The following is a 27,837-nucleotide window of genomic DNA, read 5'->3' on the forward strand; positions in this document are numbered from 1 at the left end:
CAGCTCATCCAGAAAAAAACCCATTCATTTTAGAGAGACAGGCACTTTGTTAAACCTCTCCATGAGATTAAACAAAAAGGTGATTTTTTTTCCTTAAAACCACTTGATTTCTTGAATTATAAATTTACCAAGCCTGGTGCAACTGAGAAAAGTGAAGGATTGTTTGGGTTTGGGGTTTTGCTCTTGATTATTTTTTTTTTCCCCCTCAGAATCAGTATAAGAGAAACAAAATAAAGCACCTTCCTTGTTAGATTGTGTTATGGAATCTCTAGGAGGAACATCCCACAATTTAGTGCAAAAAAGATAATTTTGGGAAAAAAGCTAATGTGTGTTCTAGTGAGGATTAGTAATTCCATGTTTGAAAAAAGTATGGATGAATATTTAAATATTTAAAACTGGCCCGAGATACCCAAGCACATTGAAAAGACACAACAAAACTCCAATTATCAAAGAATATTTTTTATTTCTGTAGGGTGAGATGTTTATGCATGTTTTGCTGTGTATATGGCAATTGCTTTTCATGAATTCCATCTTAGATTTTCCAGAAGTATGGAAATAATGAGAAAGTGTAAGTTAAAATAAATGGGATCTAGAAGGATTTGAAGAAAAATGGAGTTAACAGGAAAGAAGTAAGCATTCTTTGAAATATTTGTACAGGTGAAGGAGCCAAATTGCTGTATTAAAAGCCTCCTGAGTTCAGAAAATATGTGTAAGCATTCTGCTAAGGGACAATTCTTACTATCAAACATGTTTCTTTTCTTAATAATGTCTTTTTTTTTTTTTTTAAACCTGTTTATTTCTGAGGATGTTAACATGGGAAGTGCATATTTCTTTGTTTTTCTGAAGTTCAACTCTTCTATTTAGTGTCATTTTCTAAAGCATGAATTACTTGCTCTGGCTCTTTCCAAACATAGCCAAACTCAATGGAGTTGCAGTGGTGGAGGAAAAATTTCTCCCACCTGAGATTGCAGCCTGGGGCTGAAGAGACCATTGTGAGATCACCAGAGCTGATTTTTGATTCACAGGTGTCCATTGTCTGCAGCTCCAGAGCACTTGGAAGCTCTGGAAATGCAAAACGTGCCCATAAAGACAGGGTTACTCCTCTGATTTTCAGACACTAAAACCAGGACACCTTTCAGGATTATAAACAATGTATAAAATCCACTGGGACTCCACGGTGAGAAAAGATTGCTATTTCATAGAGTAATTTAAAAACAAAGACTCCAAAGCCATGTAAGAGCATCCATGCTGAACCCTCAGAGCAGGTGCAGGAGGGTGCAAACAGATATCTGAATATTCCTATGTTTGGGTGTTATAGGAGAGACCATTCTTTATTGTCAAAATTCTGTGTCTGGCCTGAAGGTCAGATATTGGCAAATAAATATGGAAATAAACTCAAGAAACACTTCTGCTTAGCTCTCACTGGGACGAAGGATGAGGAGATAAGAATTTTAAAGAAGCAAATCCTGATTGTGCTGAAGATGGTTTCAGGAATTAAACTGAAGAGCAGAAAGGAAATAAGTCTGATAAAATAGCTGTGACCAGTGAGAATAATCCCTCTGGCATTCAAAATTGTATTTTAGACCGTTTAAAAGACGTACTTAAAAGCAAGTCCATTAACTCTTCCAAATCAGGTAAGAATGACAATATTTTCTATTTCAGTCTGTTCCATCAGCTCATGTATATCTGACCAGCACCAACTGTCTGGCTCATGAAGGGTTTCCCTTGGGAGAGTTTCTGCTCCATAACCTGCTGCTGCTGGGGCAGGAATCTCCTTGTCTTTGGTTACTGCCTCTCCTCTCTGATACCTGCTGCTCCAAGAACTTTGGCTTGGACTCTCTGCCATGGCTGTTCACTGATTTCAGCTCCCAGCTCATTCTGGGATTTCACTCCCCAGTTCCTGGAATGCCATTTTGCTGCACACCACTGAAGTTTGGGAGGATCAGGACTCCCTGGCTTGGGATTAAATTTTCTGCCATGGGCCAAGGGCTGAAGTTCAAACATTTCTGATTCTTTTGTTCCATCCTGTGCTCAGTGGGTGAGTTTCTGCTCCAGATAAATGATTCCATCAGATCCTGCTGGCATCTGTCCTCTCTGGTGACTGGAGGTGAGACACTGCCCCTGAAATTAAAGAAGGAGAAGGGAAGGGAAGAGAGGAAAGGTGCCCAAACCATCACTCTGTTAGAATCCTACAGCACAAGCCCACACTTTACACAGCCAAAACATAAGTTTCCTGATTCCTCATCCCTCCAGATGAGCAAGAACCCACTAAATTATGATATTCAAGGTAGTGGAAATTAATAAAATTTTAACCATAATTCTGTCTCAGGCTTCTGTTCAAATAGCTTGATAATTTTCTTCACATTTCCACAGAAGAAAAAAAGTTCACGCAACCCTAACTTCTCTTTGAGCAAAGCCTGAATTGCCAAGGGCCAAAGTGTCAATTTTCATTGATCTGTTTCAAAATAGCCTCAGCCACCTTGAATCATTCATGAAAGGATCATGGTTTCTTCTCCAGAGGTACAAGGAACAATGCATGCACAGAGAAATGTTGTGACATTTTCTTGATAAATTTAACCTAGATACAGACTCTAAAGTTCTGTGATTCTCTGGCTGTCTTATGCTTAACCCCTCTCAGAAGTTGTGAACTGGGGTCTTTGATTGTGCCACACCTCTTTCCTGCTCAAAGTGGAAAGAACCAGAAAGGAGACTCTTAGGAACCTCCCTTCAGGAAGCTTCAGATTTTGTCCCAACAGAACATTTTCTGTATCCAGCCAGATTTTCACCTCAAGTAATAATTCCATTGCAATCAGAGTGAAATCCCTTCTCTTTTTACTGTTCTGAGTGACAGCGATTCCACTGTGGGGATGCACGACTGAAATCACCATTGGGCTTTATTTCCATTTTGAAGTATGGCTAATAACAGGAATTTTTTTAAAATTGTGGTCCTGCTGATTATGAATAACCATCTATCTATGTCTCTGCTGACTTACAAACAGAATTTCACCTTTCTGATGGAAGGTTTCAGGAGATGCCTAAGTGAACCTGCTGAGACAATGCAGGATTTCAGTGATCGTTAACACAAAGTTCATTCAAGTTTATTAGGCCTGCAAAATGCTTTTACTTGGTAAATTTCCCTTGCAGCTTTAGGTGTTTATATTGACCAGAGTTCTAGAAATGCAGCACAAAATACAGAACAAAATGTATCCTTCTGATGTTTTCCAATCTAATTTATTATTACATAGAATCTATTATGATATATAATCTACTTTTATTATCCAAGGCCCTTGTGCACACTACATCATCAGAGCAATGCACTTTGGTGACTTCTGAGTACTTTTATAAATTATTCATGCATCTTTTTTTATATCACCTACTGTGGTATCAGCTAGGGACAAACAAATATTACAGACATGGCACCAATAAAAACAGAATACATAATCAGTCTCTAAAAAGTCTGTATAGTCTGCCAAGTCCTGCACATTGCTGTAGAATATTTACAGCCACTGGATCCTTCTAATTTGAGGGTCCGCTTCTACCAAAAATTAGTTATTTGACAAACTGAAGCCCATTTTCTACTTTCGTAGATGTGACTGATTACTGATTCCTTTTGAATGCATGGTTTCTTTTTAATCTGGAGGGTTTTAGTGGCTTTTTTTTTTTTTCTATTTTAATATCAGATTTTTAGCTCTTGCAGAGACTTTGTTTTGTCAGTGAAAAATAATAAAGATTTTGATTCACAGATGAAACAGCAAAGTTCACAAAAGCTTGAAGACATTCACACATGCTGATGCCATTGCCAGTGCATTTTTAGGTAGGGTGAATGAATTGAAAGAAAGGAAAATAATAATTTGTGGATGTTGTGAAAAAGTACTCCAGGATGCTGATATTGCTTCATTAGTGCAGATTCCAGTCTGTGTTTCCTTCCCCAGAAGGGAGGACACTCAAACAGCCTTGGTTTTGTATTGTTTGTTCATTTTTGGGCTGCATATTTTAACCTAGGTATCAAAAGTGTTCAGTAAAATGGCAAAGATCTCTGAAAGCAGCTTAGAACTGTCTAAAATATTGAAAAATGGTCATTCACAGTTTTTTAATTTTATAAAAAATTATAAAATTATTTTTATAAAAAAATTATAAAGTTAAAAAACTGTGAGTGTAAATAAAGGGCACTATTAGATGAGCCAGTTACCTGGCAGAAGAAGGAAAAAGTTGATTAATTTGTGACTCCTCAGGAGGTGTAAACCATCAGCCACCAAAGCACAAGGAACAATCTTTGGCCTGAGGCTCCCTCCATAAAACAATTCAGGGATGACACAACCACCAAGGCTCACACAGGAGCAATTAGGGCTCTCAGGGATGAGCCATGGCCCTGGCCGTGTTGCATTTCTGGTCCCAGCTGAAGCCACTGTGGGAGTTACAGGCACAAATTCTCTGCTCTGGGTGCCAGCAGCACCCAGAGGGTTTTCAGAGCAGCTCAGTGAGACAGAAAATGCAAACTGGTGCAAGGCAGGAGAGAGCTCTCGGGTTTAGTGTTGCTGAAATGGCTCCTGAGGTATTAAAGAGTCTTTTCCCAGCCCTGCGACTGACGAAGAAGCCAAGATGTGTTGGTTCTGCTTTTCAAGGTTGTTTATTTTTCCTCATCTATAGCATTCTTTTTCTGACCTGCTGAGGTCTGTCCAGCAGGTCAGGTTGTGGCACAGCACCTGCCCTTGGGGTGGTGTTAACATTTTATACTAAGAACAACGTGTACTTTATTTACAATAATTTTCCAATACCTATCACCTATGTTAGACAGTCTGTCTCTACTCTAAACCAATCCAAAAGTGCCACCATCACAGCAGAAGATGGAGGCTAAGAAGAAACAGGAGGAAGGACAGGACATGCCCAAACCCCTCCATCTTGCCTCCTGAACCCCTATTTTAAAACCCCAAAATTCTGCTTTTCACCCGGTGACAAATGAACTATCATTCTACTTAAGCTATCATGGCTTGTAAATCTTCACACAAAGGTGGTAGTTTTCCCCATGGTTTAAAATTGAAGGCACAGGTGTCTTTGACTCCATGTCAAGGTCTCTGAGCCCCCTGCCAGGGACTTGAGCCATCCAGGGCAGCCAGAGGAATGTCCTGGGTTCCAACAGGAGCAGCTCTGCAGTGCTTTGCTTAGAGGGGTTAATGCCCAGATCTCACCCTTTCATTTTTCCATGGCAGAGGTTTCCTCCCTGCTGCCATCTGAGGGTAGGAGCACAGGGGAGCTGATGTACAGCAGTGTAGATTTAACCTTGCTGTGCTAAACACACCTGATTGAAAAGTCTCCTTCCTTCTTTACCTTGGGAAAATGCAGCATTTTCTAGCTCAGGAGGGAATGCTTCTCACCCAACTCTACAGTCCTCACCAGGGGTTCAGGTGCAGAAAGAGGAGAATGGAGCCCCACCCACTGATTTCTCCGTGTCTGCTGTCACTTTAGTCCCTGCAACCTTCACTCAGCAGTGCAAATCATTTCTTGTGCTATAGCTTCATTCTTTTAATTAGCAGAACCTAAGAACTCCCCCTGGCACTCATAATCTCTTTCCTATTGCTCTACCTGGGATGTAAAGTTGTTCTCAGTGACCCCGAATGTAAATGATTGACTTTTTTTTTGAGTGAAAATAACTCTGCAGGCCCAAGCAGCAAGGAAAAGGGGCTTGTGAGGAGAGCAGGACTGGAGATAAGAGCAAACAAAGCTGCAAGACAGCTCTGATCAGCTCCAAAACTCTTTTGGGATTGCTGCTCCCCTGAGTTCCTGCACCTTCAGTGTGGGAATAGCTTAGGAAGAGTTAGGTGACCAAATTGCAGCAATGGCAAAGCCACTCTCCACATCTAGCAAATTCACCCATCTTCCCCCAAAACAGAGATGTTCAGCTCTGTCAGGGACAGCCAGAAACCTCTGGGATACCCCCAACTTCCACCCTGCAGACGCCTGAGCCTTTCATTTATCACCTAAAGGCACAGAGTCTCATAACATCTAAATTCAAGCAACAAATATTGTCTGCCTTTCCCCCCCTTATAAATGATGTTTTCTTTCAGTTCTGTTCACTGCTTTGCCTTTATAAAACATTTCACTCTTGGTTTTTCCTTTGATTCATAGATGTGGTGATGTATAAGCTTGGCTGTTCTCCTTAGCTATTCTTCATTCAATGAAAACAAAATAAAATAGTGCCAAACCATTAAAGCAATTCGAATTTACAAGGTGAGGCACCCCTCTAAATGATGAATGGCTGAGATTTTGATTTATTACCTTTCTTTTTCCATATAAAATGATGACTCCACGAATAAATGAAAGCTGAAATGCTGCCAGTATGCTACAATCATAGAATCCCAGGAGCTTTCTGTAGCAAAGGGTTTTGTGTCACCAAACCATATGGTAGCTCTTATAAAACTGTAAAAAGCTATAAAAGCTCTGGAAGCCCAAGACAGCCATAACTGAAAACCAGTGCAGGTACAAGTGTTGGCAGTCACCTTTCCACCCACAAACAGCAGATTAGAGATAATTTGGTAGGTATTTAAAGGAACACCTGGTAGCTGTGCTGTACCTCTCTGAAGCTGCAGGCTGACTCTGGAAATCAGAAGAGATCTGGTGGAAGATCCAATAAACAAAGAAATCTTATAATTTTCATTTTTTTTCCATATCAGCTTTTGTTTGTGGTAAAGGTGAATATTAATGCAGTCATACATAGCCCACTTGCATGTAATTCAGATTTGAACAGTCTAAGGGAGCCTCCTTAATGCCATGAGTGACCCCTGCTCTGGACATAAACAGCTCTTTGCCTCCTTACGTTTGGTGCTGTCACCTGTAGAGACAAGAAGGATGTCAGAAAGTGGAGCAAAAGAAAACTATACAGAGTATAACTCAGATTATTTCCCTTTAATTGCATACATTTGTAAATATTTCTTCTGTAAAAAGGCAGCAAACATCACCAAGTGATCTAGAGTGATCTATACATTAGGCTGTCCACAACATTAGGCATAAAAGGAAAAAAATCCCATATAATGTGTAATCTCATTAGGGCTGATGTGAAGCAGACACAAATTAATTCCTTTAACTCTATATTCAACTGTAAAATACAATTGTAGGGAATATACTTAAACTGAAATAAAGCCTATACTAGAAGAGGTTTCTCTTTGCAGTGTTGTCTCTGACTAATGAGCCTAAGAAGAGAAAAGCTTGGAAAAGAGGAAAGCAAAGCTAAGTTTCCAGCTATTATCTTTGCAGAGTTTGACATACACAGGCTCATTATTGCATTATGTTTTATTCAACAAAATCACTTTAATGTTGCAGCTTAAATTGAATTCACTAAAGCATCTCTTGCCTAATGTGTCTCAAGTGTCTGCTTGCTGTTTGCATTTTCTTCAGAATTATGGCAGGGAATCTTTGGAAACAGCAAAATTATATGCAATCCACAAAACAATATGGCTGTAATGGGGTAATCGGCCTTCAGCGTAATTAAAGAACCATTCCCTCATCAAAGTAATTCTGCAAGAGACCTAGAGGCTGTATTGTACAAATCATCCACTTAGTAAAATTCTTTATCTGATTTGCATTTAAAACCTAGTTATGCAAATAGGCCTGCTCAGTGGATCACATGGAATGCAGTGTCTTAAAAAACCCTGTAGTGATTAAACAAACCTGCTTCCTCCCCATAAATCACAGGGTGTCATTCACCTAGAAATATTTAAATTCACCTGTTATTCACCTAGAAATATTTCCATATTTCAATGTTGTAAGAGGTCTTGTGCAAAACAGGAATTGCTTTGATGTGCACACTCAGTCCTGGATGACCCCAACTCTGGACGTGCCAGTTCCACTGCTCCGATTCCCAAACCATCCCATGACACAGGAAAAGGCAAAGGCCCCTTTCTTGTCTGATGATTTGTGTCAGAGCAGAGGAATTGCAGCTCCCATTTTGATCTGCAAGCTCCATTTCCAGTTTAAACTAAAGCAAAAGGCAGTGAAAGGTGACAGTCAGTGAGAATTAGCAATGCACCATGAAAAAGGCTAATTTTAAGGAGGGTCAAGTCCACTTGTAGCAGATAGGAAAGTCCCTTTTCTTAGGCAAGCTTCACTCTTGAGTAGGAACACAGAAATAAGTCTCTAAAATCAACACATAATGTTTGCAGTCTTTATTTGTGTTTTGCTGCCATTCTGTAGCTGCCAATACTTTGGTTCATGTAACCTTTTGTCAAAAAATTTATTTTGTTTCTTTCATAATTTGCAGAATCTGTACCCAGTACTCCTGTAGTATTTTTGTTAGCAGGGATCGCTCACTAAATCACACCAATCTTTCTCTTAAACATCATTCCAGCACATGGGCCAATGCTCTTTAGACAAAAAAGTGTATGATGCTGAGCAAGGAAGAATTATGAATGTCTCCTTCACTCAAACTGTTTAATTTATACAGCTAAACCTTCTGTTCTTCCTCCTCCTGAACATACCATGATAGAGTCAGAGAACCTCCATAACAAACCCTGGGATGGGAATTTGGGCATTCACAGCTCTTTGGGCCAGAGAATAAATGACTTTTTTCAGCTGCCCTGTGACACTGTCTGCTGTGTGAGCCACAAGAAATGGCTCTTTGAAAAACCAGTGAGAAGACTGCTGAACCAAGGAACACTGGCTGTACTTTTTTGCTTGGGAAAAATTAAATCTTGCAGACCCTCTCTTCAAATTCCTCCCAATCTCTCCAAGGTGTGTGAGGGAAGGTAAAAGGTGCTGTAAGCTGTTCAGTTTTTATTGTTGCTCTGCAGTTTAACAGAGGGATTGGGAAGTTTTCCTGGCACCCAGGTGCTGTGGAGTCAGATGTTTTGAGGTATTTGCTCTCCAAACCTGGTGTTTCCTGCAGGCAGCCAGGCAAGGAGGCAGGATGGTCAGAGCTGCAGGGTCTGGCCTGGGGCTGCCAGTGGCAGGCAAAAAGTATCACTCCTGATACTTTTTTTGCCTGATACAGTCAAAAAACCCAGTCCTTTGGCTGTTAAAAGGTCCGTGGCTGTGCTTCAGAAGCAATGAGAAGATATTCCCACCTGGGGAATTCCTCATGGTCTTCCTCAGCCTGAAAACCCTGAAAGATAACGGGAGGAGAAAGACCAGCTGAGGTAAAAATGTGTCTTTGAAAGGGAAAAGCAGGCACCAGAGAATATTATTTCCAAAACACCATTTAGTCTGTTTCCAACCTTAGTGCTGTTTGAAGAGCTCATAGGAAGAGATCATTCACAGCACAGCTCTAGACTCACAGTTTGTTTAAATAAACCCATTTGCCTTAATAAACCTTTAGTGACTGCTGGCCTTTGGTGCTGTCCTTGCAAAACACGAGGCAGATGGGTCTGACAGCATCAGGAATGGCTAATGGTAGGATAATGTTAATATTACTGAGTTCTAAAGTGCAAATTGCACTGGTTTTAATTCTGACTTCTTTTAAACAGACCAAACTCCCTTCTGCAAGCAGTAACCTCTGAGACCAATGACCCCCCTGTCCAGGAGTACCTACAGGTTGAAATCTGCATTTCACCACAGCTGAGTTACAAAATCCTACAGTGCACTTTTAAACTACACTTCATCACTGTACAAATTTGTTTTGTTTAGGGATCAGTGTTTTTCTGGATCTCACCATAATTCCAAATGAATTCTTTAGTGGAGCCATCATATTCTATTTTTTAATGTCTTAAATGTGCAAAAAGTAGGTAAATAAACATAATTGGTCTATAGAGTTGACCCACACTGGATGTATTGCTCTGAACCCACGTTTGCCATTCCCTATTTCCCACAGTTCCTCTGGAACAAAATACCCTTCTCACATCCACGCTCTGAAGAAAACACAACAAGCTCCCATCATCTAAGATGATTTTTCTCGTGCATCGTTGCACTTCCCTTCTTCCTCAGCCCCAGGTTTTTTTTATTGACATGAGAGCTGATAATGTTTGCACAATGTGAAACTGTGTTTCTGGATCTGTTCATTCACTAATTGAATATATTTTGAGTTCTTTGCCTGGGTTGGTGAGAGCTGTCCCTCTCTGCCTGCAAAGGCATAATTTGACAACCCTGGAATGACTGCACTGATGCTGTAGAAATAATTCTTCCCTCTTGTCCAAATTGTGTGTGAATTTATTTGGGTTAAGTTTAATAATTAAAGTCTTCCTTCAAGTGAAGGTAAAATAAATCAGAAATAAGTATTGAAAGAACTACTTTTAATATTAATTCTTTATACTGGTTCAGTTACATGAGAAAATATTTATCATAAGGATGTCACAGCATAATAGCTGCTGGCTTTCTACATTGTTTTATATTCTGTAGCTCAGCCTTATTTCTAGAAGTACATTTTCCTCTGAACACTTAAATATTTTTCTTTTAAATCCAGAGCTGAACTGCTCTTGCATATGTGTCTACATATAAAGGTGCCACGATTTTTTTTCCCTTAAAAAAACCCCTCAAATACAATACATGGTGAATGGTGACCATGAAAAATGAGTTTCATATTCCAGGGGAAGAGCAGAAACTCAAAGTATTAAAGCATTTCAGCAGACAAAGCATTCTGCTTGTCCTTACCATGTAAGGGAAATTAAAGAAACACAAAACCAGAGGGATTTGTCTTGTTTATTCCCCATTCTGTGATGTGAAGTATGTTGTCTGTAACCTTAAAAATGTTTTCTAAACGCATTAGAGAAATGTATAACTCCAAGGTGATAAACTCTCAGGGAAGTGGCACTGGGGCAAATGCACTGTGACTTTTGGAACATCTGATTTCCTCTGGAATGGCTGAGAGCACTGCTGGCATCAGCAAAAGGAATAAAAGGGTGTTCTTCCAACCCTGGTTTTGCTTCCTTCTTTTATCTCAAGATTGCAAGAGGCCCAGGGAAGGGCTCAATGCCTCCCAGCACTGCAGCAAAATCTCTGTTTTGGGGGAAGGTTTCACACAGCAGGAAATGGGAAAATGGTTTCACATGCAGGAGAATAGGAAAAGGCCTTCAGGAAAAGGGAAATGTTTCTTTGGAGGAGTGACAAGGCTGGGGGCAGAACATCTGCTGGGAATTGTTCAGAGTGCTGCTGGTTTATAGAGCAATGAAGCCAGACTCGGATTGAGATAATAGTCAAGAGCAGATTGAAAGAGTGTTTTTGCTACACATAATTCCTTATCCCACATACAGTTAAAAAGGAAAAGTAAACAAGAAATCGCTCTCTCAAACACCCAAAGCACCCCCCAACCCAGCCAAAAATTTTTCTGGGCCCAAGCAGAGCAGAAGTTTGAAGGGGAATCTCTTACTGAGATCTACAAAATAGGAAGAATCTCAGCAGGTTGCTTCTGGGCTGTACATAGGACATAATTCAGTTTGCCTTTCCACTTGTTACAATCTAAACATTTGTTTTTGGGGTGGTCTGGGCCCTGTGCAGATCTCACAGCTCCCCCGTGTCCCCTGAGCCAGCTGGGCTGGCAAGGCTCAGGCAGAGGTGTGAGCTCCGCTCCTGGGCCTCCCAGGAGAGCTGGGAGGAGTTCTGGCAGAACACAGGTTCCTCTTGATGCCTTGGGAAGGCTGCCCTGGAACAGAGGCTGGACAGAGCTAAAGAATAAAGTAGGGATTTATTAAGAGGCTGTTGTACAGCCCAGGAAACACATTTCTTCAAGAGGCCTCAATGGATCCACCTTGGGCAGCACAACCCAAAATTGCCACAAAATGCACAACGGGTCATGAGGTCTCTCATTTTTATCAGTTTTGGTCCACTTGCATATTGGAGTTCATTGTCCACTTCCAGCTTTAGCCCGTGAAGTCCCATCCTTGTTTTTCTCTCTCCAGCCCACGGTGTTTGTGCTCTTGGGCCTGAGATTTGGATCATTTGTCCTTGGTGCCCAGCTGGAGCAGGAATTGTTTTGTCTCCCTGCTCTGTGCAGAGCTCACCATCCCCTCATGTGAAGCCCAGACCCACACACTAAAGCAGCGCAGAATCTGAAAAATAGAAAAAACAAAACCTGAGGCATCATTTCCCCCCTTCAGAGGCTCAACAAGGCCTTTACCTTGTGGAGTTTCTACTCTAGCAGACGATAACAGGTGTGGTTCTTGAGAGGAAATCCTGGTGGAGCTGATGTGTGACCAGTCCCAGCTTTTGATTTTATTTCCTTATTGGCTTACCCAGGCATTGCCTGTCCTCAAATTAGATAATTTAGTGCAAGGGAGGGGAGGACTTTGGGCTGTGATTTACAAACAGCCTCAGGGCTTGGGTGGGCATCAGAGACCTGCAGGGGTGGGTGACACACACAAGCCTAATGTGCCTCCTGAACCTGCATTAAACTGTGCATTTTGGACAGGTTTATGTTGGCATGATACACATAGCACACAAATCCCCACACCTGCCAGCTCCAGACTGGGTGCATAATAATGATTTTCTTTAATTTTAAAAGATGTAAGACTCATAAACCAAAAAAGTAGCAAAAGCTTCCTTGGAGGATGAGGTATTTTGTGGTAAGTTCACATCTCTGTCTGTATCGTACTTGGATGTCAAACACAAGGAAAATTACATTGCTTTCTTGGAATTTCATGTCTCTAAGATCCAAAGAACAGCTCATGAGGAATTCCAGGTATAGGATGGAATTTTTCTGTTTTGGTTTTATGGGTCTACTTTGTACAGCCTTGTCAAGCCTTGTACAGCTTTGCAATGTCCCCCTATTGTGATATAACCAGCAATGATCTGGTTTTTGAACTTCAACATTAAGTAAAGTTTTCTGGTTTTCTGAGCGTTTTGGGTTTTTTTGTTTTGTTGTTGTTGTTGTTTGTTTTTGTTTCTGGTGTTTTTTTTGTCTTTGCTGTTGATGTGGCCTGTTTTTATTTTTTACCCCCTAATAGAGGGAGCCTTCTAAGATGTAATAAATAACTTGCAATTGAAGTAATCTTCTTTCCTCTAGTGCTAAACACGTACCTGGAACAGGGAACGCAGAATTTGCATGGGCTGATTTAGCATGTAGAAATTGGCACTCCTTTTTAATTAACTATTGATTTGGGGAATTTGTGTGCTGAGTTTAATCAAGTTGGATGAGAGTAGATAACTCCAGTCAGTTTGTTTGAATTTAAGATATATAAAACAGATGCAGGGTATCTGTGTATTAGAAGTAAAACTTCCTGCTAGGAGCAAGAAATATCTTCCCTGGGGCATGGAATTCAAACTACAACTCCCCTTCAGTTTATTGGAGCCTCTCAATTATAAATTTTAGGTGGCAAAAAAGATTTGATCTTTAAAAAAGAAGCTTTGTATTAGAATCTCTGTAGATAACAGGGTATATTCTGGCAATGATGCACTTTTACTTTTCACTGAGGAATGGAAGATGACCTGCCAGGGCTGGCTGAGGTCTCAGGGTTAGCTGTTGAGGAGGGGGGAAAGTCCAGCTACCCTTGGAAGTGGGAGTTTCTTTGTTCACAATGAAAATGCTCTGCCAAAGATGCAGTTTCCTACAGGATGACTGAGGGAAAACTCTCATTGTACTATCATTTGACAATCTCGCTAATTATTCCAAATTAATGATTCTAAAGTATTTTAAATAATCCAATAATGGACCTGTAAGGCTATTTAGAAATGGTACCACAAATAAAGTGTAAATCTTACTGCTGTTCTCCTCAGTCTCCCTGTGAGCACTTGGTCTATGTGGTATTAATGCAATGACTCTTGCTCTGGTGATACCAATTATTCCGTGGTCTAGGAGGTTGCACTATTAAAGCTTCTGATATTCAGAATTTTAATCCTATTAGCTGAATCTCTGAAGAGTCATCTCCCTCCTTGTATACATCCTCCATGTATTTCAAGAAGGTTATTGTTCCCCTCTGTGATCATTTAGTCAAGGTATTACACAATAAGGCTTTAATTGTTTCTTCTGGAGAAATCCCTTTAGCCCAATTTGTGGCTTAAGTATTTGTGCTTATTGACCAAAGTGCATCTCCAGTACAATGGGCCCTGTTCCTGCTAGCGAGCTTTAAATCAGCAGAGCAGCTTTCAAGTGTTTAATGTGAACTTTTCCTTGGCCCTCCTGCTGGCTCAGCTCCACACCCACCTGATGGTCTCTCACAATGTTTTGCTGATTTTTCCACGGCTAAAACCCACTCTGCTGGTGCTGTCCTCTGTGTGTCACAGCACCCACTGCTCTTGCTGCTCTCTGCTCTTGGAGGCCTGTGGCTGCCATTTGGAAATGCTTTTTCCTGGCACTAATGAATTTGTGTGAGGTAGAAGCAGAAATGCACTGCAGGGGCTGGAAGGAAGCGATGTGGGCAATCCCCAGTATGATCTGCAGCTGCTGCTGGGCTGCTTGAAATGACCCAACACCTTCTTGGGCAGGGAAACTTGGGGACAGGGTCAGCTTTGCAACCAGATAAGGAGCACCCAGATGTATTACAGAACTTGGGCTTTAGAAATCCCTTTTCATGCCCCAGTGATATTACTGCTTTTTTTCAATACTTCTTTTTTCAATGGAGACATGGGATTAGGTGACTCCAAAGCCTCCATTTCAACACCCTTCTCTGTGTTTTTTTAAATCAAAATTTAAAATGTGATAATTTCGCACATCTATAACAAAATAATGTTTAAAGATGGGGAAAGAAGTAGCAGATCTGTCAAAGCATTTGATAGGAAGGTTAAATTTAGTATTTATTTAAGATAAGCTTACACAGCACTTTAGTACTTATGTAGAAAACTTAGTTTTTGAGACTTGGATTCTGGTTTCCACTTTGGTGTTTGCCTGGAATGATTAACAGTCTTAACTTATGCTTTAGTGTCTCTGTGTACAAATGCCTGGAATAATTGCAGATGGGTTTCAAGAGGCCACATGTTTCTATTGATACAAAAAATGTTCACTGTAAAAGTTAGATACAAAGGACATTATGTAAGAATGTAAGAAAATAGTAGAAGAAATTCAAGCAGAAATTAACAAATATACAGAGGTGGATGACTTTTGGTGGGCTGTATTTGTAAAACTGTACTGTGAACAGGTGGATTTCTGTTACTCGAATCACCATGGTGAGATGCTGGAACCTTTTCTTCAGATCTTGGCAGATGTGTTGGGCTGTACCCACAAGAGCAAAGGGATGTTCCAGTGCCTACAGATCTCTGTGACCTCCCAGAAAAACCATCTCTGAGGAAAAACATCCAGGATGTGCTGTGTACTGGGAACAAGTGTGTCTCTTTAAGCATGTAAACACTACAGATCTATTAAAAAAATATTAAGCCTCTCTATTTATTTGGAAGAGCTGAAATGTGGAGCATTCAGTCTTCATTAAAAGATTTTAAGTAATAGCTTTCAACTGGATGCCTGAACTTAGTGGTTTCCCTAGGTGGCACAGAAATGATCAATCAAAATAGAATAGCTGATGTTGTGCATGTGTTATTCCAGCTGCTGGAGAAGCCAGCATTATTATTAAATTTAATGGCTTCTCTCCAGGATTTCAACCTCTCTGGCATTTAATTACTTCCTCGTGTGGTTTGTGCCACAAAGGTACAGCTGCTAAACACACCTGAGAAACAAAGGGGAGACCTTTAAAGCTGGCAGAGGCAGAGGCTCTATCTCAATTTTAAACAGATCATTCAGGCCTGGTTAAAATGCAATAAATGGAAGTGGCTGTGATGTAGAAGGTGCTGGCAGAGCTCAGCAAAGCTCCTTTCTGTGCTGTGAAGCATTGTGGAGGTGCTCTGAGCACACCTGGCTCCCTGGGCCAGGCAGGTTTGGGGCAGAGGTTTAGTATTGTTATCTATCCATTTCTGAAAACATTCACTAAGGTTTTAAATGCACATTTTCACTCCTTATGTGACAAAACAAAAATTATCTGTGTTATAACAACATCTGGTCCTTTGTGTGTGACCAATCCAGTAAATTACAATGAATTCTGTAACTTTCATTTGAACTAAGGAATGAAAACATTGCATTTGTTCTTAATATGGTGTCTTTAGCAATACTTCACTGAAATGTAGTTTAAACATCAATCTCTCTGAGTCCATAACCAGCCAGCTGCTTTTTAATCTGAATCCAGCTTCATCACCAAGCCCTTGGAACACAGAGAGGCAGGGGTGCCCTGGGCAGCACGGATGCAGCTCAGGTGCTCCTGAGTGCTCAGGTGGCTTTGGAGCCCAGCCTTGAGCTCAGGAGTTAAACCCAGGATTTGAGCAGTCAGCCCATCTGTGATTGTCCTCCCCCAGGGGTGGATCCCCTCTCTCCCAGTTATCTGCAGTCACTGAAGGAGGTCCTGTTACAGAGCCCTGGCTCAGCCATAAAGGCAGGTTTGATTTGCAGGATGCCTCGTGGGCTGGCAGCACAAAGGAGAAATCCCCTCTGCCCCTTCTATCCCAGCAGCTGCCCGAGGGCACAGCCAGCTGGGCCCGGTGATTTCATCCGAGCTGTGCAAAGCCTGGCACAACTGCACCCTTTCATATTTGTAGCTCCTTGGTCTCTCCTCTCCCCCAGCAGAACTCCTGTGGGTCCCACACAGTGTCCAGAGCTGTCTGGCCCCTTGGCACTGATGTGCAGAGGACGTGACAGGGCTTGCTTTACCTGGGTCCTAGCTGGGAATAAAATATAAATGGAATATGCCTCCTTTACTGTAGCTGTTAATTCCACAGAGGTATGGCAGGATTGTTTTGTCCCCTTTCACATCCTAACAATGACCAAGGTACCCCTCCCCATGCTCCTGTGTTGTAGGGGATGCCAGACTGATTAATTTCCAAAAATGAACATAAGAGATTGCAATTAACTTGCTTTCAAAAAGACATTCTGGATGTTTAAGGTCTTAATTGAGTGAAGGCTTGTGATTATGCGGCACCAATACTCATGTGAGAGACAGGAAAGGAGCACAAGTTGTGAAATGTCTTTGTATTTCAGGTTTTTTTTCCCTCTGGCCTTCCCACCTTTCACTTCAGTGTGTATTTAAAAATATTTATTTCACCACAACTGCATTCTGAACAGATCACATCATTGAAATAAGTGATACTAAGAATGATCAATGGGCACTAAGGAGGTTAAGAGTCTTTTACCTGAAATACTGGGCTCATTTTGAGGCTGATATGAGCAGATCTGCATTGCTGTGCTCTGTTGCCCTCAGGCAGGTTTAAAAATCCAAAAGCTGCTTTACATAATAGCAGATAGTCAGGTGTTGTGCCACCAAAACCTGTGTTTTACTCCTTGGATTAGATACTTCCTGTGGTAGCATCTTGAAATTTCTGCTCTCTCTATTACAAATTGCTTATACAGCACTTAGACTTCTGAGATAATGCGCGTCTAAATGAAACGAGATAGAGCCTTGCCTTTGCTGCTTGATAACAGGGGGAGACAAATTGCTTCCCCACGTGTTTTAGACACTGAATGGGTTTCTGTAATTGTGTTGTAAAATGCTGTGATGGATCAGGACACATCTTGTGATCCCATATAAAGCTGAGCCCTCATCAGTCATGAGAAGCTCTCACAAAAGGCAGAGACAGCTTCATTCTGCCTCGTGGCTGAAGGAAATGGGATCTCTTCCTTTCAGGAGTGAAGCTTGGAGGAAAGTGAACTTGCTGAAAACCTGTTGGGATTGCATTTTGTTTCCTGTGGAGTACCTGTGATAACAGCTTTTCTCCTGCTGTGTATCTTGGTGGTTTTTTGTGGCTCAGGTGGTAACAGACATGCAGAGTTACACTTTATTTTCTTCCTTTGATGCTGCTGTGAAGATTGCTATCTTCTACCAATAAATGCTGTAGCTCAGTTATTCCTACTTCTTTTGCTTTCAGACTGACCTAAACTGGTATTTTATCATTTAGACTTTACCAGCTAGTCCTTGGTTAAAGGGTTTATTAGCATGTTTGGGTTTGACCTGACTCCCTCTGTACTGCTGTAACACAAAAATATTACTTTTGGCTGGTAGAGCCATTTATTGTGTGGTGGATTCCCAGTTGTCTGGTGGAATCACAGAATATTGTGAGCTGGGAGAAGTGATTGAGGTTCTGTAGCATGAAGTTTTTAAAGCATGAAGCCTGGCACCCTTCTTCAGAATGACATCCAGAGCAAAGGGGTGTGATGCTTGAGGAACAGGGATGGGATACTTGAGGAAAAGGGGTGTGGTGCTCGAGGAAAGCAAGAGGAAAAGGGATGGGATACTTGAGGAAAAGGGGTGTGGCGCTCGAGGAAAGCAAGAGGAACAGGGATGGGATACTTGAGGAAAAGGGGTGTGGCGCTCGAGGAAAGCAAGACCTACCAAGTGCGAGCAGGACACAAAGCTTTCTAAAAGAGGGTTTGAATGAGGCTGTGCTGGAGGGTGAGGAGGAGGCACTGAACACAGCAGAGGGTGTGAGATGGAGGTGTTGGGTGAGCTGCAGAATATTCAGGTGACAGTCATCTTTGGAGGGTGGCTGAATGGCACAGCAGCTCCTTTGTCTCTGAAACCATCTCATTTGTGCCTTTGTCTTCTGCTCCTCCTTCAGCCTGTATGATCTGCAGTATTTTGATGATAATATCAGCTTTTCAGCCGACTGTCTCCCTGAAATCACTGATAACGTTTCTCTTGACTCTCCTGATCAAGATCTCATTGTTAACTGGAGCAGAAGTAGGAAAAGGAGCAAAAACCCCCGCTGTGCTGCTTGTTGGGATGTGTCAGGAGCTTCCCTGCAGCTCTGGGCTTTATCACTGCTCCCAGGCCTGTCACTGCATCGGGGACACACCTGAGACAGAGGTGCAAAGTGAATTTTTTGTTCCAACACGGAGGAGAATAGAGCAAAGGGCAGCTTGGCAAGCCTGGGCTCCTTCACAAACATGCCTGGGTAATACAAATAAGTTTGTTTCAAGGTGTGACAGCTGTTGGTGCTGAAACTCTGGAGTCTGTTCCTAGCAGGAAATCTAATTCTAATCTAAATGCATGAAATGAAGTTTTTGGAGCTGCCAGTACCATTATTAGGCCTCAGATACAGATGGTGCAGTAGAAAATATCACAATCCAGAAATCTTTCAGGAAAGATTTTGTGGAGAGTAATTTTCTTAGTGGTAGTATGTAGAACATGTAGAAAGAGATTTCTGTATCCTTGCACAGCTAACAGGTGCTTTAAATAATTTTCCAATGCACCTTTTTTTTCTCACCCTTTCTCCCTCCAAAAGGAGACAGTCTGAACAAGGTTTACAGACATCTATAAAAGAGACTTTAAGATGAAGGTTGTCCGTTTTTCTCCATCTTCAAACCTTCTTATTCAAAACTCTGAGGATGAGCAAGTACATGGAAAGAGAAAGTTAAACTACCTTGCAGTGTCTTCTTTCTTCATGCCTGGTTTGGGTGGGGAACAATCAGTTGCAAGTCAATTTGGAACAAGTGAGACAAGCTGTGGTGCTGAAAAGTGCTGCTTCACTGGAAAAGGGACTGGTGTTAAAACAGGCAAGGGAGAGGAAAAGGGGGAAGAAAGAGAAACTTAATTGTCCTCTTGCCTGAGGCTGAGCCATGTGATGAGCCAAGCAGATAATATTGACTACACCCTTTACTGGGAGCTTGAGTGGAAGACATTTATTTATTTTATTGCCAAGGATGCTGAAGGAAGGACTCAATAACTTCCTGTACTGGTTATATTGTATTAAAAAAGGCTGTAAGGCAGAGGTAGATATATCCTTGTCCTTTTTCTGCCATCCTTAGCTCAGTCTGTTTTGCCTGCAGCATGGAATCATCTGGGCCCTGAGAGCACTAATGGACCTTGATAGCACAGAGCAAACTCAGCATTCCCCTCCCGCCTGGTCTGGGGCTGCCCGAGGAATTTGGCAGCATGATAGAGAGATTCCAGCAATTTTCCAATCACAAAACCTTGCTAGTGGCTTCTAATGCTTTGAGAACATTTAGCAAAATATTAAAATTCATATAAATAGAAAAAATTAGTCTTTCTAGGAGCAGACATTGGGAGGTAAGAGGGTTTCTGACTGACATCGCTTTGGCTGAGGTGCCTTTTGCTGGTTTCTGTCCTCCAAAAGATATTCTGGGTGATCCCAGGGATGGGTATCTTGGTGAGGCTGTTATTATATGGATTTATAGTGCAAAGAGTGTTCAGTTTGAAAATTATTTGGGTCTTAAGGTTTGTGAACTAGCTTGAGATGTGGGGAAAATACCATCTCCAGCAGGAGCTTCTACTCCAAATAGTCAAATGAAGATTTTAAATTAAAATGTATCCCTTTTAAAAGGGCTTGATGTCCTGCAGCCCATGAATAAATACACTCAGAGCATATCAAGAGTTGCAAATTACTTCAGCTTTTTACTGCTTTTATATATATTTTATAAAATACAGTACGTGTTTTGAAATAAACATGTATAGTTTATTTTAATGCCATCAGTTAGCCTTGTGCAATAGTGAAAATAGCATTTTGCACTCTTCAAGTTGGTTAAGTCTTCCAAGCTTGGCTGTGACTGGCATTCAGGATGTCCAGAACATGGTCTGTGCTCCCCTCAAAATGAATGCAGAGAAAATGTTTGGAATATTTTTGGCTGATCTGCACAAAAATGAACCTAACCCTCAGCAAACATGTTAGAGCTGCAGTGTGAAGGGTGCTCTGAAACTTGCATTAAACTGCTGTTGTTCTGGTGGCTCCAAGGCCAAACTCCTTTCAGATGATGAAGTTATCAATCCACAATTGATATCATTTGTGCCTTTGCTGAATGCACAAAATGCAGTTTGCTGCCAACAAATGTCAGTGCTGAGTTGCTCCTCAGATCCCTACTGAACATTTGTTCTCTCTTCATTTTCAAACAAGGACTGCAAATCCTTCAAAATGCTTCTTTTGTGAGGGAGACATTTCAGTGTAAGGGCAGGTAAACTGAAAATTAGCTTTGCTCAGGTGTGTTGAACTGGCCATGTGAGCAATATCCCACCCCAGCCAGAGTCCTTCCAGTGAGCTGACATCAAAGCACTCAGTCTGCTGCAAATGCCTGAGGAGAGCTTTCCTCCAGAGGACTTAGACCATCATGAGAGAAAACACAAGCTCTCTTATGATCCACTCGGGCATTTTCTATTTGTGAGTGTGTCCAGCTCAGCTGGAGCAATGTTTCCAGTTTCCTGCCTGCATCCCCATCCTGTGGGCAGCTGGGGCTCTGCAGAGAGGGAGAAAATGTTGCTGTCCCTGGGAGCTCAGCAGCCCTGGTGCTGTGCAGCCCTGCCTGGCAGTCTGTCACAGGGCTCTCAGTCCATGCAGTGAGTCTGCAGCTCTGCCAAAATCCATTCTGCCCTGGCCTCTGGAGGTCTGGGATGCCATCTGAGTTTTGTTTTTTGTCCTGTCAACTACAGCATTTTCTCCACCAGTGTGTAATATTGTCTCACCTGACTTTTGTGGTCCTGAACTTTTGGAACAAGAAGTATAATCACTTGTTTTAAACCTTTCTCCTATGCAACAATATTTTTTCCAGAAGAGTTTTTTCAAAATTATTTTATTTTCCACCCCCGGCAGCTCTTGCAGCCTTCCAGTAGTGGTTTGGTCCTCTCTGGACATTTAAGATTCTCTTTAAAGAAAACCTAGGAAAGAGCTGGAATTTTGATACTTTCTATAAAATTTGCAATGTGACAGGCTGTGTTTACAAAGCCTGTAGTAATAGGCTGTCTCTTAATTGGTTCTCTTTCTAAACCTATTCCAGTTTGTAAGAGTTACACAGATGGAAAGTGATGGTGGGGAGAGGAATTATTTTAATCATCTGCTTTGCACTCAGCAGGTGTGAACCCAGAGTAACTCTTTGGATAATTTGAGATAGCTTTGTAAAAATTACAGCCCTGTTTTTTGGCCTGTGCTTTGATATGAGCCACTGAAGAGATGATGCTGTTACTGTGCTCCCCAAAGAGAGATTGTTTATTGCAGCAGCTTGAGAACTGAATCTTCAAATTCCTCAGAACATCTTGGGTGTTGCTGTACCTTAAGTGGAAGTCTGAAATTTGATCTGAAAACTTTGGGCAAGGCAGCAGGTGACATTCACAGCTCCTGCCAGTACCTGCCTGCCTGAACAGAGGTTTGGCACATTTATTTAGAGGGTGAATAGGTTTGGGTGTGCTGAGAATAATGGGAAATTTGAGCTGGATTATACATACAGATATTCTACAATATATTTCATGTGCCGAATGGAGACCACAGAGAAAACAGCCACTGCTTTGATTGAGAATGAATCCCTTTGATCATTTAACTACCCAAAGGCATACTGGTGACATTAAAACAAACCAGCTTATCTGGAGGCTGAATCCTTCCTTCCTCTACTCTGCTTCAACATTATGAAGGTTCAAGTGCTTGTTCTCAGCTTCTTTTTCTGCCTCTGTCAAATTTCTGTCCCATTACAAAATACCACACAAACCCATGAAGAAGAAGGAAGAAGATGGTAAAGAAGAACAGCCAGCCTCCATCTTGCCCCATGTATATTATTATATTCCAAAACCCCAAACTCTTAAGTTTTCCACCCAGTGATATTACACACTTCTAATCAAACTACACATCCCAGTGATATCAATCAATTTTGGAAGCCTTTTCCTATGCCCTGAGGTCAAATATAGTATTCTCTTGTGGGTGTGTGCCCTTCAGCACAGAAAGTTTAAAATTCTCAGCATCCAGGATTCCAACATTCAAGATTATCAGTAATGGGACTTGGAGGTTAAACACTCTTTAATCAGAAGCCCATAGTGTGAGCTGAGGGTAGGCAAGATTTCCAGTTGAGAAGGATTGTGAAGTGTTACCAAAAATGATGTGGAATAATTTGCTTTTTGGGAGGGGTTTTGTGTCTGCTGCCTCCATGTGGAGTTCATGGCAGAGTAAGGAAAATAGAGAGAGATCCCACCCCTCCTGTGGGTTTGTAGCAAGGAAAGTACTGGGTCAGCAAAAGGAAGAGCTGTCTTCATGAATATATTCAATGATAAATACCATTTATTCTTATTTTGCAGCTTTGGAGAAAAACTTGAGGACATAAAATTTAGGTTGTTTCTGATCCTTCAGGAGAGGTGGAAGAAACCAAATACACCATTTGATCCCAGGCTGGAACAGTGAGCCTTTCCATGGTCTGGAATCTTTATTAGTTGGTGAAGCCCTGCACATTTCTGGTAGAGTTTAAAGGAATATTTTGGTGTCTGAGAGATTCTGAAGGATTCAGTAGCAGCACACCCTGCTTTGTTTTTTATTATGGCCATCATAGCAGATGTTACAGGGAAACCTGAAGATATAAACAATGGAGTCAGTGTCTCTAATGTTTGTTGGTGAACATAAAACAATAATAAAAACAATGAAATATTTATAAGCTTTCAGAAGTAATTACAATGAAGAGGTGCAGAGTTTAATTTGGAAGCAATAGCAAAATAAATGAAAAATTAATTTCCCAGACTTACTGGTTCATTTTCAGACTTATTAAAAATAACCTGGCCTCCTTGTAGCAGTGAGATGTGCCAAATTACCTGATTAATGTAAACTTTAAATTCTGTTCTCCACCCATTAAAGTAATTGTACAAGTGGGGAACTTGCCTGTTAACTTGCCTGTTGTTTTTTGAATCAAGGAACACATGAAAAGAGATGTGAGCTTTTACTGCTGATTATAGTGACTTTCATTTGCAGAACTGGCATTTTATGTTCTCCTGCTACAGGAATAGACTTACAGAAGCTGTGTTTTCACTGCAGAGAGGACATACATCAGAGGGCTTTAAATCAGATTAGTTGTACATTGGCTTGCAAACTAAGGTGAGGTAAGAGAATGCAACAAGTATTCCATTAAATTAAACATCATAGTGCTCAGTTATGAATGCCATTCTGAGGTAATTCTCATAATTTTACCCATTAAGACACTAAAATCAATGAACTTCTCTTTTATGGTGGTTGTGAACTAGTTGAGCTGAATTGCAGAATTATTTGGGGATTCTTTCATTCTGCTTACACTGAAACTGCTGGTTTTGATAGCAGCACAATTAGGTGACAATATAAAATCTCTTGGCTCATCTGTCCTTGAACCTTGAAACTCACTGGGAGTGTTGTTTTCTTGCAAGAGAAAACAAAGGGATCGTTGTTGGGTCTGAGCTCTGAGAGGTGGAGTGGGATCCAGATAATGCATGTCCTGCAGGCATGTTCACCCCTGAACTGAAACCACTGGCCTTGATAATTCAGTTGGTTATTTGGCAAATGGATACAATAAAATAAAGCTTCTTTACACCTAAGCCTCATGAGACTCAGTCAGCAGGAGTTTTCTTGCTTTCCACCTCTGCCCAAACCCCCTAAAACCCTTTTTCTGTCCCCTGGCTCCTCGTACCCAAATCCCAGTGGCTTTTGGGTGGCACTTGGAGGAGGTCAGGCTTTCTGCAGGGAGCAGCACAGTTCCCATCCTGTCTCCAGCTGCCTCTTGTTTCAGTGCTTTGGGCGTGCACAAGAGGTGGAAATCTCCCTCAGTTTGAGTCTCAACATACCCATTTTATTTCATTTATTGTATCTTACAGTCCAAGGGGAGGTGCTGGCTGGAGCTGGACTGGCTGCTGAGAGTGGTACCTGTGGAATTCTGGCTGTTCTGGCTTGCTGTTGGTATAACTGCATTTTTTAGCAGAGATTTCAAGCAGAAATGTCTTGAAAGCAGTCTGTGCAAGGATTCCCGAGGTCTCAGAGCACTTGTTACTCACTTTCATGTACCTCCCTGGGTAATGGCCTCTCAGATTTTAGTGACTTGTGCTCATGGCTTTATTTGGCTCAGGATCAGTTCTGTGAGGGGTTCTGTGGGGAATCAACACAGACTTGACTCTGAAACTGCTCATTAGGTATGAAGTGAGTTCTGTCAGAAGAGGGCAAGGGGTGGGCTCTGGCCAAGAGGGAATTCTGACACTAAACAGAGTCAGGAGGTGAAACAGTAAATCAGGCTGGTAGAAAGCAAGGAATGTATCATACAGGATAAAAAAGGAGGCTGGACATGTCTAGAGCATTGACTCTCATCTTGATCCCTTTATCCTCTTCTGAAATTTCTGATGATCTGAAAGTCTTGAAGTGGCGTCCCTGCGCGAAGCCTTGTGCCCCAGCTAAGTGTGGGCTTGTGTACTGGAGAACTTCCTGACATCATGGAACATTTTGGTGCTGTAGAAACTCAAAAACAGTGACTGCCTCTTCCTGCCATGCAGTATTTGTGTGCTAAATAACAGGAAGCAAAGGCCTGACCAACCATCTCTCACAAATACCAACAAGAATTTACTTCTTGCCTTGCAATTTCTCCTTTTCTCTGCATGAAGGTGTCGATGTTTCAGAAATGTTTGATTTTCATTACAAACAAAAACTCGTTCTCCGTCTCTCTAAATTTTCATTTCTTCAAAACCAGAGGCTGTGCTTCAGGCCTGAGGAAGTGGGTGTTTTATTTTCTGATTTGGAAGAAGCTGGCTGTGCCTGTGTTCTGGGGACAGCGATGTGCAGGAGCCAGCAGTGCCTGGCAGGCACTGGGGCTGTGTGGCTGGGCTGGTCACTGAGGCAGCCTGAGCAGCTGCCTGCTTCCACTTCAAACACAAACAAAACACTGCTACAACTGGCAAGGTCTTGCCAGGCACTTGAATTCCATGAAATCAAAGCTTTTGGATGGAGATATGCTCCAACAGAAATTGATGCAGTTTACTATGCAAATAAGCCTGAAGTGCATCGTAGCTAAAAGAGCACTTCTGTTTCAGATTATTTCTGTATTTCAGTATTTTAGGTGAGGATGGGAAGTTTAAGAAGGAATAAACAAAGCTGAAATAGAAAACAGGATTAAATGGCTTGTGTAATGGAAAAAGCAGGTTTGAATGGTGAATGAGCCCTTGAAATAAGAAAGGCTTTTGCAGTTTGGTGGAGATGATCTAAACAGTTGTGTAACTCCTTCAGGAGCTTCAAGCAGGAGGAAAGATGGGAAAGGGTGAGTCATGTTTTAACAATATGGGAAAGAGGGTGAAGGATTTGTTGAAGCCAACAGCTCTGCCTAGGGGGTGTGACTTTTGAAAAAAATCCCTGTTGTTGGTCTCTGCTGCTGCTGCTGTTGATGAGGATATTGAGTGGTGTTTATTGATGGTTTTCTTTCCTCCTGAGCTAGATGGGTGTGGGCACTCATGGCTTTGAGAAGAAGGGCATGACCTGTATCAATCTGTGCTCACCTAGGGTGAAACCCTTCCTGCAGTAGCTGCCTGGCTATGCTCTGGCTGACAGTCTCTTGTTTCTTGAAGAGGATCAGTCATCAGCTGAGCAGGTTTCTTCTGTAGGCTCATCACAAGTGGACATCACTCCAGACTGAAGGCCAGGCTGTGGAACTTGACCACTGCAGGTTACAAGGCATGTGAGGCTTGATCCAGCACCATTTAAAAAACCTCTCAGCTTGATTTTTCCTCTGCTGAGCCCACTTGGTTTGTGTTCATCCAGCTCTGAAAATATTTACAGCTGCAAGTTAGCAAAGACCAATGTTCACCGCTTTGCTACCATCAGTGTTAGCAGTGGATGCTTAATGTTTCCAGTTCTGGCTGTGCAGATATCCTGGATCTCAGAACTGCTCCCTCAGCCTCCTGTGGGTCTGGCTGGAGTGCCTCAAATGGCTGATTCCTCCCCTCTTTGTTCATTCTTCAATAATTGACACAACTACTTGCTCAAACTAACACCTCCTTCAAAATGCCAGTGAAATCAGTGGTGGGACACGGATTAACTCCTTCCAGGATTCCAATGTCAGTGAAATCAGTGGTGGGACACGGATTAACTCTCTCTGGGATTGTAATGCCAGTGAAATCAGTGCTGGGACACAAATTAACTCCTTCCAGGATTCCAATGTCAGTGAAATCAGAGGTGGGACACGGATTAACTCCCTTCAGGATTCTGGCCAGACAGACCTTGTTGAACACAGCAGAAAATGGAGTTTGACTCATTGAATTCATCCACACCTGGCTGGGCACCACTCCTGAAGTTTTGTCCCTGAGATCCTGACTGGAACATCTCTGGACATGTGCAGTGGGCTTCTTAGGGATTCACTTCCCTCTGCAAGATAGAAGGAGCCTCATTTAAATCTACAAGCACTTAAGTGTGAGAAAACAGGACACACATTGCTTTTTTTTTTTTTTTTTTTTTTTTTTTTAAAAAACACCCTTTTTTTTTTTTCTTTAAAAAAGCCTCTACTTCATCTTGCCTTCCCTATTGGAAGAATGAGCAGGACACTGTAGCTTATATGTAAAAGCACTTGGTTACTTTTCTTCTTAAAGGTTCAAGTGTTGCACCAAACCTTTGGTTATGTGTGGTGGTGTTTTTAATAAATTGTCTGCGATAGCAAAAAAGCCCTCCAAAATGTCCTGTTGGGTTGTCCTGATCTCATTTTAATCTCATCCCTACAGCTGTAGGACCAGAATGTTATGCGAAATTTGTGTTACAGTGTGGAACATGGATTTAGATAGTGCAAAGTTAATTTACAAAATAAGGATATGCTTATAAAAAACACCCCTAAACCTGCAGTGAAATTATTTTGAAAGAAGCTGTTTGGAGTTTAGGCCACCTTTGCATTTTAATGGGTAATTACTCTTGGCATCACCACCAGTATATAACCAAAGTCCTCAGCATCCCTGAGGCACAGATGTAAATTTGGATTTAAAGACGATGCAGCTAATATTTTGTACTTTGAGGAAAGCCAATTTCCGTGGATCGGGGAGAAGAGAAATCCGAGGGTTTTGGCTCTGGAAGCAGCAGCAGCAGCAGCGTGCACACAATCGATAGAGGGAAGGTTATTCCTGCTGGCGAGAGCAGCGCTCCGGCCGCGCTCAGCGCTCGCAGCCGGCAGGAGAGGGCGGCAGAGAAGCGGCTCCGGATCCTGCACAGCACCCAATTCTGAACGGGAGCGAGAACACATCGGAGCTCTCGGAAGCCAAATCGCCTTTCAAAACG

At 41.8% G+C, this 27,837-nt stretch overlaps 1 protein-coding gene across 1 annotated transcript in view; it reads right to left on the minus strand.

Moving 5' to 3' along the window:
- The window catches only part of IL20RB (interleukin 20 receptor subunit beta), a 48,012-nt gene extending 20,210 nt beyond the window's left edge, over positions 1–27,802 (minus strand). Inside the window, exon 1 of the mRNA XM_041401566.1 lies at positions 27,573–27,802. Within this exon, the coding sequence (XP_041257500.1) occupies positions 27,573–27,802 (230 nt within the window). The remainder of the gene's footprint in view (positions 1–27,572) is intronic.
- Between the last annotated feature and the right edge of the window lie 35 nt (positions 27,803–27,837).

The sequence above is a fragment of the Onychostruthus taczanowskii genome, unplaced genomic scaffold (assembly GCF_017590055.1).
Source record: "Onychostruthus taczanowskii isolate IOZ18803 unplaced genomic scaffold, ASM1759005v1 scaffold19, whole genome shotgun sequence".
NCBI classification, from domain to species: Eukaryota; Metazoa; Chordata; class Aves; order Passeriformes; family Passeridae; genus Onychostruthus; species Onychostruthus taczanowskii.